Source organism: Cervus elaphus, chromosome 15 (assembly GCF_910594005.1).
Source record: "Cervus elaphus chromosome 15, mCerEla1.1, whole genome shotgun sequence".
NCBI classification, from domain to species: domain Eukaryota; kingdom Metazoa; phylum Chordata; class Mammalia; order Artiodactyla; family Cervidae; genus Cervus; species Cervus elaphus.
The window spans coordinates 89366986-89381240 of NC_057829.1; the positions used below are offsets into that span (position 1 = coordinate 89366986).

The 14255-nt window shown below is 50.4% G+C and overlaps 1 protein-coding gene across 3 annotated transcripts in view; it reads right to left on the reverse strand.

The window, feature by feature from the left end:
- Window positions 1-415: 415 nt before the first annotated feature.
- The window catches only part of MKI67 (marker of proliferation Ki-67), a 29631-nt gene continuing 15791 nt past the window's right edge, over window positions 416-14255 (reverse strand). For 2 of the 3 annotated variants that reach the window (XM_043925581.1, XM_043925580.1), the window contains exons 12-15: window positions 12868-13023; window positions 4425-11251; window positions 2631-3071; window positions 416-1733 (exon numbers count right to left, since the gene is read on the reverse strand). In XM_043925581.1, the coding sequence (XP_043781516.1) occupies window positions 1668-1733; window positions 2631-3071; window positions 4425-11251; window positions 12868-13023 (7490 nt within the window). In that variant the 3' untranslated portion in view covers window positions 416-1667. The remainder of the gene's footprint in view (window positions 1734-2630; window positions 3072-4424; window positions 11252-12867; window positions 13024-14255) is intronic. The other variant, XM_043925582.1, reaches the window with a different exon arrangement.

A 14255-nucleotide genomic window follows, 5' to 3' on the forward strand; every position in this document is an offset into this window, starting at 1 on the left:
GGCGAGAAAATATGCTGATATATTTCAGTGAGATTTTGGGTTAGAAATGAACCCTAATAGCTTCTTAATTACCCATTCCCCAGGAACACAGCTAATTGAAAATTATGTGAGGTTCCATAATTATTGCTAAATCTGAAGTGTTGGCAGAACAACTTAATCATAGAAAATTCCCATTTTATGTTTCCTAGAACTTTGCCTAAGTGATACACCGATGACTCACATGTTCAGAAGGCCTTTCCTAAGGAGGCTTACACTTTCTAAAATACCATCCCTTCTGCGCGTGGGAATCCCACTTTCGTTCCAGCCCCACTTGACGACTCCCGATTTCAGGCAACGCCGTCTAAAACTGTATTAATAAGGCAGCCAAAATAGCAAAAACAAACACCCCTGACTCAGACAGACGTGCCTGGATTCATGCATTTGTTCAAAAGCATTTATTGTGATGTGGACCTCGCTCCACGACAGACCCGGGGGGGCGGAACACAAGAGTCGACAGAGGCAGGGGTGACAGCCCACGCGCTCGGGCAGGGACCCTCCCGTCCTCCAGCCTCGCCCCCACCAGGCGGGGTGGGCGGACGGGGAGGCCTCCACACGGGTGCCTGGAGGGACGGGGCGCTCGCATCTGACCCGGGAACACGGAGGAGCCGGAGGACAGAGCGAAACTGCAGTGAGACGGGCGGCTCTGAAACCGAAGGGCGGACTCCAGGCGTAAAACCAGATGCAACGAGCGTCAGAAACGGGCCGGTTTCTGGGGGCAGAGTGTCTGGGCTGGTGGCGCCTCCCTTCGGAGGGGAGGGCGCGCGGCCAGGCCAACACGTGTGGGCAGAGAAAGCAGAGGCCAGAGCAGAGGAAACTCGGAAAACGTGGCCCGAGCGCGCAGGGGGCGTCACAGCGTGGGGTCGAGGGGCACGTGGGCAACGACCCTCAGCCGAGTGGGGAGACCTCTCAGATGAGAGCAGTCCTGGTTCAGACACACACTTCCCGTGAAAAAGGCAAGCGGTCAGGCCTTCCTCAAACACAGCGTCACGTTACCCTGCAGATGGCGTCACAGACCAGCCTCCGGATCACACGCCTCTTCCCTTCGAGGCCAGGGCAGCAAGCAGATGACCAGGAGCCCAGTGCCTGGACCCGCGGTCTCCCCACGGTGAAGGCGGACACCCTAACTCTCGTTTTTCTAGTCCTCTGCCCATTCCTCCCTGCGTCCTGAGTGCCTGCCCAGTGCTGGGGAGAAGCCCCTGCCTTTCACATTTGCATGGAGGACGAACGTACACGCAGGACAGACACACACAGAAGCATTTACAGCGGCGTGGCGTGCTGGAGCCCTCGGCCGACGGGGACTGACCGCCCGCGCCAGTCACAGACCTCAGGGCTTCACTGGCCGAGATGCAAACTCCCATCAACCACCCCCCCACCCCCGCCCCCCTACTCAAGTTTTAAAGTTTTTACTAACTTAGGAGACTCAGCAGTCTCCTTCATAATTTCCATGTGGGGGCTTCTGAATAAACTCGAGTTAGAAAATTCTAAGCCTTCTTCCCTTGAACCCCCACCCCACCCCACCCCATCCCCAACAGCATTATTTACAGAATTCACTTAGAGACGTATGGCAAATATTGTACTACAACTTATCACTAAATTCATTACTTTTTCCCCCCTGTTAAATTTCTTAGCTATATATCTTCAGGGTCTCGACGACTTCTGGTTCTTATTTTCTTGACACATACATTGTCACTTTCCTGTTTGGGAAGAAAAAATATCTCAAGTCATTTGAAAGAACAGTTTGTGTAACCAACACTACTCTCTACAAAAACCCAAATCCTTACAGGGTGTGATGCAGGCCTTTAGTTCTAGAAAATTAATCTTGAGTTTTAGAAATGAGCTTTAATATAGAGGCTGTAAAAGCTGCCTTAAACTCTTTTTACTATTTAAAATTTTAAAGTTAAATATAGTGTCTTGACAGAAAGGTTGGTAAGCTATTTTTAAGGTATAAATACATCATAAAAAAGAAAAAAAAATTTCCATATACATTTTTTACTAATTTTTATAAATACCACTCAGAAAAAGTGAATTCAAATGTGTAATCAGGCAGCCTTCTAAACAACTGGTGTGTCCAAAGGGGACATCACTCAGTGCTATCTGGGTGTGAGCGGAGACCACACGTGGGCTGCCGCATCTGGGAAGGGAGAAAGGACACCCGCTGCTCCTGATGGGAGCTGTTCATGGGACTGTTTGCCTATGGACACCCCACCAGCTCTGTGTCCCAGCTTTTCCGAGGGGACGCCTTTGAAAGCAAGCGTCACCTTTCTGGAAGTTTCGTTCAGTCTCTAACCAGAGACTAAGGCAGTGCCTGGAATCTTAGTACAGGGGGTGCACTGAGCACTCAGAAAGTACTAACTGGGTAAATCCCCTGAATGAAGACTTCATCAGGTGAAGTTCCTATTCAGGGTAGAATTCCCAAGCCACATCCACCTGAACATTGAGCCACAGAACATGGTTTAGAGTCCTGCACGCTAGTCTCACTGGGAGTTGGCAGCGTGTTATTCCATGTGCAGTGTCTGCTCTCGCAACGTGGGCTGAAAACTCTACTGACGTAGTCTCTGTGCTTAGAAAAAGGGCAACAGGAGATTACTAGCCTTTTGAAGACTGTGGGCACATCTCTTGGCACTCCGGGTTGCTCTCTGCTCGGATGCACTCTCCAAAGGGTTTCCTGGAGGGCGGACGCTAACCTTTCTGGATCTCGGACCCTTGGGGTCTGAATGTCCTGTCCCCTCTTTCTCTTCCTGCTTCTTCACCGGGACGTCCACCCTCCCCTCGCCCGCTTTCTCCTCTGCAGCCTCAGGCAAAGGCGTCTTGAGCCTCCCAGGTCTCGAGCGCGTCCTCCTCTCTTCAACTCTGCCCCCAGAGGCAGGCTTCTCGGCTCCATCTTCAGGGCTTTGGAGCTTCATCCCCTGGGAGGTCTGCACAGACTTCTTTTCGCTTCTCTTTATTTTTACCTTTTCTGCTGATATAAGAACCTCAGGTCTTTGCTCCTCTACAGAAGTTTTAGCAGGACGCCTGGAACGCAGGGACACTCCCTAAAAAAATTCAAAAGACATCCACAAAATGTCAAGAATGAGGAATACCAATTACAAATCTCAACATGGAAAACATCCTTTGAAAGTGAACTCAAAGGAGAATCAATTGCAACATTTTCCACTGACTCGTGTCCTAACATGCAAGTAAGTCTAAGCAAGTCAGGGTGTATCTGTCAGTTTGCTCCTGCAGAGAAATCACCATTTCCACCAATAAGCCCTAAGTAAGAGATTCAGTATGAACTCCAACCACAGTGTCATAGATGTCAATGTGATTATAACAAGTGCTAAAAGGGTATTCCAGGAAAACACCCCATTATTCAGACAGTAAATGAATTCCTAATCCTTCAAGTCATTGCTAGAGCAGGACAGGAAAATTTCAATTTCTGGAATCCAATGTACAAACTTCTCTAACAACACTTATAGCTTCCCTAGTGGCTTAGATGGTAAAGAATCTGCCTGCCATGCAGGGAACCTGGGTTCAATCCCTGGGTCGGGAACATCCCCTGGAGAAGGAAATGGCAACCTACTCCAGTATTCTGCCTGGAGAATTCCATGGACAGAGGAGCCTGGCGGGCTACAATCCATGGGGTAGTGAAGAGCTGGTACACGACTAAGCGTCAAACACTTTCACTAACAACCCTGACAGTTATGGTCTTCCCAGGACACACACACCCTGGGTAAACTGTCCTAATTGTTTAAGTACTGATGTAGATACTACTTGTACTCAGCACTCGGGGTCTCAGTGTCTAGAACAAAGTAGGACTGAGTTGCCCACTTTTTCTTGGCACAAAGCTCCATACCTTTGAAGATGAACATAGGAAGATCCCCTGGAGAGTGAAACAGCAACCCACTCCAGTATTCTTGCCCGGAGAATCCCATGGATACAGGAACCTGGAGAGCTACAGTCTATGGGGTCAGAGTCGGACATGACTGAGCAATTAAACAGCTCTCTAAGTCCTAAGGGGATGCTTTCCAGTGGTCTGCAGCTACTCACTGTGTTGACTGTGGACCCCGAGGGAAGGGGGACCCACACTTACAATGGGGTTACATACAGCTGATCACAAATTTATGCCAGAATGGAGAGCATCCACTCAAGTTGCCATGCTGTGCCAACTCATTCAGTCATGTCCAATTCTTTGCAACCCCCATGGACTGTAGCCTGCCAAGCTCCTGTCCATGGGACTTTCCAGGCAAGAATACTGTAGTGGGTTGCCATTCCCTCCTCCAGGGGATCTTTCCGACCCAGGGATCAAATCCACATCTCTCACATCTCCTGCGTTGGCAGGTGGGTCCTTTACGACTATCGCCACCTGGGAAGCCTGCAGGGCACAATCACATCACTCCTCCCATCACCTTATTCGGAGCCTGTGCGACTTCTCCTTGTGGATCCGTAGCTTTAGTTTTCAGGTCATCGTCCGGCAGGTTTCCCACAGGTTCAGTCCTTTGTGCCAAAGTCCGCAAGCTTCTCTTCTTCACTCCCGAAGGTGAGGGGGGCTCCCGTGTCTCCCGGGGGACTGTCCTCTGCTTCTTCTGGAGTGGCCTCTCGTCCTCGGGGTCCTGGGCAGCTGTCACGGGGCGCAGCCTCTTCCTGCCTGTGACCCTCCCGTCTTCTCCCTGGTCCCTCTCGGGGGACAGGGAAATGCAACTTTCACCTGGGAGTTTTGCCGGCTCTCTGCTGCCCACAAGGTCTTCCGTGAATCTTACTTTACGGGCCCTGAGGACTCTTCGGGATGTTTCTACAGGTCTTCTTTCCGCTGTTTGCTTTGGGGCTCTCTTGATGGCAGTAGCATTGCTTTCCAGTTCCTCGGCCTGATCGGGCTTTTGGAAGGGCTCCTGGAAACGGGCCGGGTCTTCCACGGTCTTCTCCTTAAATGCTTTTCGCCGACTCCTGACGCCAGTGACGTTTTCTGCCAAGTCTGGGCTTCTCCTTAACGTTTCCTTGGCCGTCTTGATCTTGTTCTCATCGCCCACAGGTTCTGTGTGCGTGGCTTCCCCTGGAGTCTGTGCAGGCCTGCTGAGCGCCGAGGGTTCATCTACAGCCGCTTTTCCTGGTGGTGACCTGAGCTGTCTCTGTCTACCTGTTCTCCTGGTGACTGGCTGTGCTGGTGGAGACTGGCGGGGCGCTGGAGCCATCGTAACATCACTCACTGGTTCCTTGGCCCCATCTCGCCTTTGGAAGAGCTCTTTGACACCGGCCGGGTCTTCCAAGGGTTGGGCCTTTTCCTTCAGGGTTCTTAGCCGGCTCCTGACCCCGATGACATTTTCTGCTGGATTGAGTTTCTGCTTTGAATCTTCCTTCAATACTCTGTTGTCTTTTTCATCATGTACAGGCTCACTGTGTGTGGTTTCCCATGGTGTTCGTGTGGGCTCTATGCGCGCTGAGGGCCTTTCTACGTCCACTTTCTCTGGCGACAACTTAAGCTGCCTCTTTCTGCTTGTTGGTCTGGTGACAGGTTTTGCTGGTGGAGACTGGCGAGGCATTGGAATGGTTGTAACATCACCCTCTGGTTCTTTGGCCTGATCTGGGTCTTGGAAGAGCTCTTTGACACTGGCCAGGTCTTCCAGGGGTTGGGTCTTTTCCCTCAGTGTTCTTAGCCGACTCCGGACTCCAGTTACATTTTCTGCAGGATTGAGTTTCTGCCTTGGATCTTCCTTCCGCACTCTGCTGTCTTTTTCATCACGTGCAGGCTGGCCCCGCGTGCTTTCCCCTGGTGTTGGTGTAGGCTCTTCTTTGTCCACTTTTTCTGGTGATGACTTAGGCTGCCTCTTTCTGCTTGTTGGCCTGGTGACTGGTTCTGCTGGTGGGGATGGGCGGGGCCCTGGAGCTATTGTAACATCACTCTCTGCTTCTTTGGCCTGATCTGGCTTTTGGAAGAGCTCTTTGACACTGGCTGAGTCTTCCAGGGGTTGGGTCTTTTTCTTTAGTGTCCTTAGCCGAATCCTGATGCCTGTTACATTCTCTGCAGGACTGAGTTTCTGCCCTGAAGTTTCCTTCAACACCTTGATGTCTTTTCCTTTGCCTACAGGCTCTGTGTGTGTATCCCCTGGTGTCTGTGTGGGCCCTATGGATGCTGAGGGCTCCTCCACGGCCACTGTTCCTGGTGGTGACCTGAGCCGTCTCTGTCTGGTCGTTCTCCTGGTGATTGGTTTTGCTGGTGGAGACTGGTGGGACGCTGGAGCGATTTTTACATCATTCCCTGGTTCCTCAGTCTGGTTGGGCTTTTGGAAGGGCTCTTTGACCCTGGCTGGGTCTTCCGTGGGTTGGGCCTTTTCTTTAACGTTTCTTAGCCGACTCTTGACGCCAGTTACATTTTCTGCTGAGACCAGTTTCTGCCTTGAAGTTTTCTTACACACTTTGGTGTCTTTTTCATCCTTTACAGCTTCTCTCTGCATGCATGTGGCTTCCCCTGGAGTCTGGGAGGGCCTCCTGAGTGCTGAGGGCTCTTCTACACCCACTTCCTCTGGCGATGACCTGAGTTGTTTCTTTCTGCCTGTTCTCCTGGTGACTGATTCTGCTGGTGATTTACAGGGTATGGTGGGGGGCTGGTCATCGATCATTATGGGTTGCTTTGCATGATCTGGGGTTTGGAAGAGCTCTTCGAAGCCACTCAGGTCCTCCAGGGGCTGGGCTTTCTCCCTAGGTGTCCCTGGCTGCCTCTTGCGTGCAGTCACGTGTCCTGCAGAGTCCGGTTTCTCTTCTGGAGCTTCCTGAGACACTGCAGTGCCTCTGTCACCCCCTTCTGGTTCTCTGTGTGAGTACGTGGCTTCCCCCGGTGTTTGCTGAGGCTTCCTGAGAGCCGAGCAGTCTTCCTGCCTGTCCAGCATCTGGGAAGGTGTCCCGAGATGTCCCCTTCTACCTGGTGTTAGGGTGACTGGTTCTGGTTGTGGAGACCGGCAGATCATTTTAGGGATACTGTTATCAGTCATTGGTCCCTTGGATTGATGTGGGGTTTGGAAGAGCTCTTTAAAGCCAGTCAGATCTTCCAGGGGCTGGGCCTTTTCCTTAAGTGATGCTCTTGGCCGTCTCTTGCTTCCAGTTAAATTTTCTGCTGAGTCCAGTTTCTGCTTCGGAGCTTTCTTAAGTGCTTTGTCTTCACTGTCTCCTGCTGCTTCTCCTTCTGAGTGCCTGGCTCCCCCTGGAGTGTGTGCGGGCCCCCTGAGTGCTGAGAGCTCCTCCTTTACGTCCACTTTCTGGGGAGGTGACTTGAGTTGTCTCTTCTTACTTGGCGTGTTGACTGGTTCCACTGGTGGAGATTTACAGGGCATTGTGGTGGGTTTGTCATCAGTCATTGGTCCATTTGCACGATCTGGGGTTTGGAAGAGCTCTTTAAAGCCATCCAGGTCTTCCAAGAGTTGGGCCTTTTTCTGGGGTGTCCTTGGCTGCCTCTTGCTTGCAATTAAATTTTCTGCAGGGTCTGGTTTCTCTTCTGGAGTTTCCTGAGACACTGCAGGGCTTCTGTCACCACCCTTTGGTTCTTTGGGTAAGTGTGTGGTCATCCCTGATGTCTGTGTAGGCTTCCTGAGAGCTGAGCGGTCTTCTTGCATGTCCACTTTTTGGGAAGGTGTCCTGAGACTTCCCCTTCTGCCTGGTGTTATGTTGACTGGTTCCAGTGGTGGAGACTGACAGAGCATCTTGGGGGTTTTGAGAACAGCCCTTGGATCCTTGGTGTGATCTGGTGTCTGGAAGAGCTCTCTGAAGCCAGTCAAATCTTCTAGAGATTGGACTTTTTCCTTGGGTGTTCTTAGTTGCCTCTTAATTCCAGTCACATTTTCTGCAGGGTCCGATTTCTGCCTTGGTGTTCCTGTGAACGCTTTGATGTCTTCACCATCACCTGCTGCTTCTCCTTCTGAGTGCCTGGTTCCCCCTGGAGTCTGTGCGGGCCTCCTGAGCACTGAGAGCTCCTTCTCTATGCCCACTTTCCGGGGAGGTGACTTGAGTCGTCTCTTCTTACTGGCTGGAGTGTTGATTGTTTCTGCTGGTGATTTATAGGGTGTTTTGGTGGTTTTGTCATCTGTCATTGGTTCCTTGGCTTGATCTGGGGTTTGGAAGAGCTCCTTGAAGCCAGTCAGGTCTTCCAGGGGCTGGGCCTTTCCCTTGGGTGTCCTTGGTCGCCTCTTCGCTGAAGGTACCTTTCCTGCAAGGTCTGGCTTCTCTTCTGGGGCTTCCTGAGACACTGCAATGCCCCTGTCACCACCCTCTGGTTCTCTGGGTGACTGTGTGGCTTTTCCTGGTGTTTGTTGAGGTTTCCTGAGAGCTGAGAGGCCTTCCTGCACATTCACTTTCTGGGAAGGTGTCCTGAGATGTCCCCTTCTACTTGGTGTGTTGACTGGCTCCGAATGTGGAGATTTGCAGGGTGTTTTGGTGGTTTTGTCATCAGTCATTGGTTCCTTGGCTTGATCTGGGGTTTGGAAGAGTTCCTTGAAGCCTGTCAGGTCTTCCAGGGGCTGGGCCTTTCCCTTGGGTGACCTTGGCCACCTCTTACTTCCAGCAGAATTCTCTGCAGGGTCCAGTTTCTGCTTTGGAGTTTCCTTAAACAATTCACTGCTTTTATCATCATCACCTGGTTCTCTGCACCATGTATGCATGGTTTGCCCTGATGCTCGTGTGGGTCTCCTGAGCACTGACAATTCTTTCTCTGTATCCATCTTCCCAAGAGGTGTCCTAGGCTGTCTCTTTCTACTGGTTGGTGTGACAATCAACTCTGGTTGAGAAGATGTGCAGAGCATTTGGGGTGTTTTGAGAACAGCCCTTGGTTCTGTGGTGTGATCTGGGGTCTGGAAGAGCTCTCTGAACCCAGTCAGGTCTTCGAGAGATTGGACCTTTTCCTTAGGTGTTCTTAGCTGCCTCTTAATTCCAGTCACATTTTCTGCAGGGTCCGGTTTCTGCCTTGGTGTTCCTGTGAATGCTTTGATGTCTTCACCATCACCTGCTGCTTCTCCTTCTGAGTGCCTGGTTCCCCCTGGAGTCTGTGCGGGCCTCCTGAGCACTGAGAGCTCCTCCTCTATGCCCACTTTCCGGGGAGGTGACTTGAGTTGTCTCTTCTTATTTGTCGGCGTGTTGACTGGTTCTGCTGGTGATTTACAGGGTATTGTGGTGGGTCTGTCATTTGCCATTGTTTCCTTGGCTTGATGTGGAGTTTGGAAGAGCTCCTTGAAGCCAGCCAGGTCTTCCAGGAGTGGGGTCTTTCCCCTGGGTGTCCTTGGCCTCCTCTTGGCTGCAGGTACCTTTTCTGCAAGGTCTAGCTTCTCTTCTGGAGCTTCCTGAGACACTGCAATGTCTCTGTCACCACCCTCTGGTTCTCTCGGTGACCGTGTGGTTTTTCCTGGTATTTGTTGAGGTTTCCTGAGAGCTGAGAGGTCTTCTTGCCAGTCCATTTTCTGGGAAGGTGTTTTGAGATGTCCCCTTCTAGTTGGTGTTATGTTGACTAGTTTCAGTTGTGGAGACTGGCCGAGCATTTTTGGATTTTTGACAATAGCCCTTGGCACCTTGGTGTAGACTGGGCTTTGGAAGAGCTCTCTGAACCCAGTCAGGTCTTCGAGAGATTGGACATCTTCTTTAGGTGTCCTTGACTGCCTCTTAATTCCAGTCACATAATCTGCAGGGTCCATTTCCTGCCTTAGCGTTTCACTGGACACGTTGATGTCTTCATCACCATCTGCTGGTTCTCTGTCTGAGTGCCTGGTTCCCCTTGGTGTTTGCTGAGGTTTCCTGAGAGATGAGAGCTCCTCCTCGATGTCCACTTTCTGGGAAGGTGTCCTGAGACCTCCCCTTCTACTTGGTGTGTTGACTGGCTCCAGTTGTGGAGATTTGCAGGGTGTTTTGGTGGTTTTGTCATCTGTCATTGGTTCCTTGGCTTGATCTGGGGTTTGGAAGAGCTCCTTGAAGCCAGTCAGGTCTTCCAGGGGCTGGGCCTTTCCCTTGGGTGTCCTTGGTCGCCTCTTCGCTGAAGGTACCTTTCCTGCAAGGTCTGGCTTCTCTTCTGGGGCCTCCTGAGACACTGCAATGCCCCTGTCACCACCCTCTGGTTCTCTGGGTGACTGTATGGCTTTTCCTGGTGTTTGTTGAGGTTTCCTGAGAGCTGAGAGGCCTTCCTGCACATTCACTTTCTGGGAAGGTGTCCTGAGATGTCCCCTTCTACTTGGTGTGTTGACTGGCTCTGGTTGTGGAGATTTGCAGGGTGTTTTGGTGGTTTTGTCATCAGTCATTGGTTCCTTGGCTTGATGTGGGGTTTGGAAGAGCTCGCTGAAGCCAGTCAGGTCTTCCAGAGGTGGGGCCTTTCCCTTGGGAGTCCTTGGCCGCCTCTTACTTCCAGCAGAATTCTCTGCAGGGTCTAGTTTCTGCTTTGGAGTTTCCTTAAACAATTGGATGCTTTTAGCATCTCTTGGTTCTCTTTGAGTGGGCGTGGCTTTCCCTGGCGTTTCCGAGGGCTTCCTAAGGTCCGAGGAACCTCCTACATCCACCTTCTGGGAAGGTGTCTTGAGCTGCGTGCTCACCCTGGTGGGCGTCCTGACTGCTCCTGGCTTGGGAGACTTACAGCTCATCTTTGTGGCTCTGTTCTCGGCATCCGTCACTTCCTTGGCATGACCGGGGGTCTGTAAGAGACTTAGGATGTCCACCTGGTTCTCCTCGGCCTCTGTGTCCTGGAACCTCTGGAGAGGAGGTCTGCCTCCAGACCTCCTGACCTGACCTCCAGTGGTCAGGTCTGCCGCTGGTTCACACTTCAGCTCTGAGGCTCTTCTTGATCTCCTCACAGCTATCGTCTTTTCAGAATTTTCTTTCGATTCGATGTTTTGCTTACATTTTTTGAAAGACTTTTCGCTTTCCTTTGTGTCTCTCTCCAGCTTCGGCTCTGGTTGTGGTGTTTTCCCCAGAGATCTTCCCAAGATGTCCTCCATGGGGTCGGGTTTTGCGTCTTGGTTCTCTGGCCCTGTACCCGGTGTCTGCACACCGCTGAGCTCCGCAGACCTTCTAGACCTGTTTGCACTTGATGTTGCCTTTGGAGTTGCTGCCGTGGACACTGGAGTTTTCTTCTCGGCAGCTGTGGTTTTATTCATGCTCCTCGGTGTTTTCACAGTATCTTCGCTCATTTTAATACTGGGGCGTCTCAAAGCAGGGCTTGCAGAACTCTGATCAGATGGCCCTTTTGCTGCATCTTGAGTCCTAGGAAACACATCCTCGCCTATAAGATATTAAAACACACATGATCAACAGATTCTGTTCACTATGTTGTACCAATTTGCTATCTGATTCTCATAAAATATTACTTAAAAGCTAGTATTGGCTCCCATCCACCCCAGGATATGAGGCTGTCTCTATCAGACAGAGATAAATCTGCCTGACATGAACCACACCCACGTATGAATAATGTTATGGGTGACAAAGAGTGGGGTCATCATAGGTGGTAGTAAGGAGCTACAGGAATTAGGTAAAAGGAAAAAAAATTCCTTAGCAGGGTTTCCCTGGGACTTCCCTGGTGGTCCAGTGGTTAAACCGTCACCTTCCAATGCAAGAGGTATGGGTTCGATCCCTGGTTGGGGAGCCAAGATGCCACATGCCTCTTGACTAAAAAGAAAAAGAAAATATGACACAAAGCAGTATTCTAATGAATTCAATAGACCTGAAAAATAGTCCACATTACAAAAATAACCTTAAAAAGGAAGAAAGAAGGGTGCTCTGAAGGCTGCCACTCAGATCTCAGTGACAGACATTTTTTTCATCAAGCTAGAGAAACAGCTGTTCAATCCACTGGACCACCGATGCAGAAACGGGGATTATACTTAGCGCACTCAGGGTCCACAGGAAACATCTATTTTTTAGCGACAGGAAGCACCTCAAGCAGAGCATGCCATTCTCTCTGCGACAGGCACGTGGTGATCAGTGTGAACGGCAGAGAAGACGGACGTCGTATGTCCACCTCACACGCACCCTGCGGCAGGCGTCCGCGCAGGAGATGCAGCAGCATCTGTGCGGTGCCCACCTGCCGCCTTCTCTCTGCTGACAGCACGTTCACATCTGAGTCATTTACACACAAGTAAGACAGAGCTTCCCTTGTAGCTCAGTTGGTAAACAATCTGCCTGCAATGCAGGAGACCCAGGTTTGATCCGCAGGTCAGAAAAACTCCCTGGAGAAGCAAATGGCAACCCACTCCAGTATCCTTGCCTGGAGAATCCCATGGACAGAGGAGCCTGGCGGGCTACAGACACGGGGTCGCAAGAGTCGGATGTGACTTAGTGACTAAACCACCACCATGATGAGAGAGGGCTTCCCAGGTGGAGCTAGTGGTAAAGAACCCGCCTGTCAATGCAGGAGACGTAAGAGACACAGGTTCGATCTCTGGGTCGGGAAGATCCCCTGGAGGGCATGGCAACCCATTCCAGTATTCTTGCCTGGAGAATCCCATGGACAGAGAAGTCTGGTGGGCTACATACAGTCCATGGGATCGCAAAGAGTCAAACACAACAAGCGACCTAGCACACACACACACACGATGAGAGATGATTACACCTGGCTGCTTGTCAACCTCTTTACTTATGCAAGATGAAGAAGGCCACGTGCACACAGAGAGCTTATGGTTAGTAAATGGGTTTGCCTTTTTATGTAAGTCTCTGAAAGCCAGTGCTGGTTCCACTGCCGATAGAAACTCCTCCCTATAAACAATGGGACAAAGCTGGACAGCATAAGTATCAGGAGGATCTGTCGTAGAGAGATAATACCATAACGGTTGTAGTAAAAGAAGACTGTCTACAGTTCTGACTGAAAAGATCAAAGTGCTGGGGTATAAAAAGGAAACCAACCAAAATTTTCCAAAGTGCACAGCAGAGGTTTTTCTCCTGAATGAGGTCCTGGAAGCTCTTTTCCAAGCAAATCCTCTGAATCTGGGAAAGTAGGGGGACACATGCTCATCCTTTGCGGCTTCTCTTTCACTGGTGTCTTGAACATTTCAGGCAGCCCTGTTACATTACAACAGTGGAAAAGCAGTTAGTAGACTGCCTATACCTGCAAACAAGCATGCCCGTCCTCAAGCACAAAAGAGGGGATGGCAGAAGGCAAATAAACAGATCACCCTCTAGAATTCCTGGGAGACAGGGTCTCAGGAGAGGGTGATGCATTAGTTGTGAACCCATTTTTAGAAGCGGGCACTGGGGAGTTAGATCATATATCACGTCTCTTCTGCCCTTCTTCTTACAAGGATCGAATGAAGGAGGTCGACATCTGCAGTCTTTTAGAGTGTTCTCCAGATGTGAGCGCTGCTGAGAGGGCAGAGATTGCCCCGTGGGATCTCCCTACCATGCCTGCCGAAACCTAGGGCCCTCAAGCTCCTTGAAAAAGTCCTCAGGGATGCAGTTCTGAAGTTCATGTACAAACAAAACGTCTCCAGATTTTAAAAGTGACATAGGACCGCCCATTTTTAGTACTCTCAAGTAATAATATCACCTTCTTTTCATTTGAACACCAAAAGGCAGTACTAACAAAACCTCAAGGGGAAAAAAAAAATACAGTTCTCTAAAGGGAAGATTTAAGTTTCTCAAACATTCATTATCCCCCATACTCCTTATTGTTCTCATTCTAACAACAGTGGATCAAAAGATGCTCTCAGGCTGGCTTCATCTGCAAAGTGTGTCTGGGAGCCTGTTCTGAAGGTGCCCAAGCCAGCCAAGCCCCTTAAAACCTCATCTCTCCACTACTGCTCAGGCCTCACTCTCAAAATATCCAGGATATTTAGGCTTCATCACGTGTTAACGTTTTGTCTTAAAAGTACTCACACTCAGGGTGACCATTGTTGCATGTCTACAAAATGTTTTGAAGGAAGGCTGAGAACATCCATATCCCACGTACTGAGTATTTAAACTTGTCTTCATCTTTGTCTTCATTGTTTCACGACATATACATCAATACACTCTCTGTGCATAATTTACAGGGATACACAGATACACATGGAGCGGCATACAGGGTGTATAAGCTCAGTATTTTTTTTTTTAATTTTTATTTAATGTTTGGCTCTGCTGGGTCTTCACTGCTGAGTGGGCTTTTCTCTGGTTGTGGCAATTGGGGGCTGCTCTCGAGTTACGGAGCGCCGGCTTCTCGTGGCGGTGGCTTCTCCTGTTGCAGAGCACGGGCTCTGGAGCGCAGGCGCAGTACTTGCGGCGCAGGTGCAGAACTTGAAGCGCATGCGCGTAGTTAC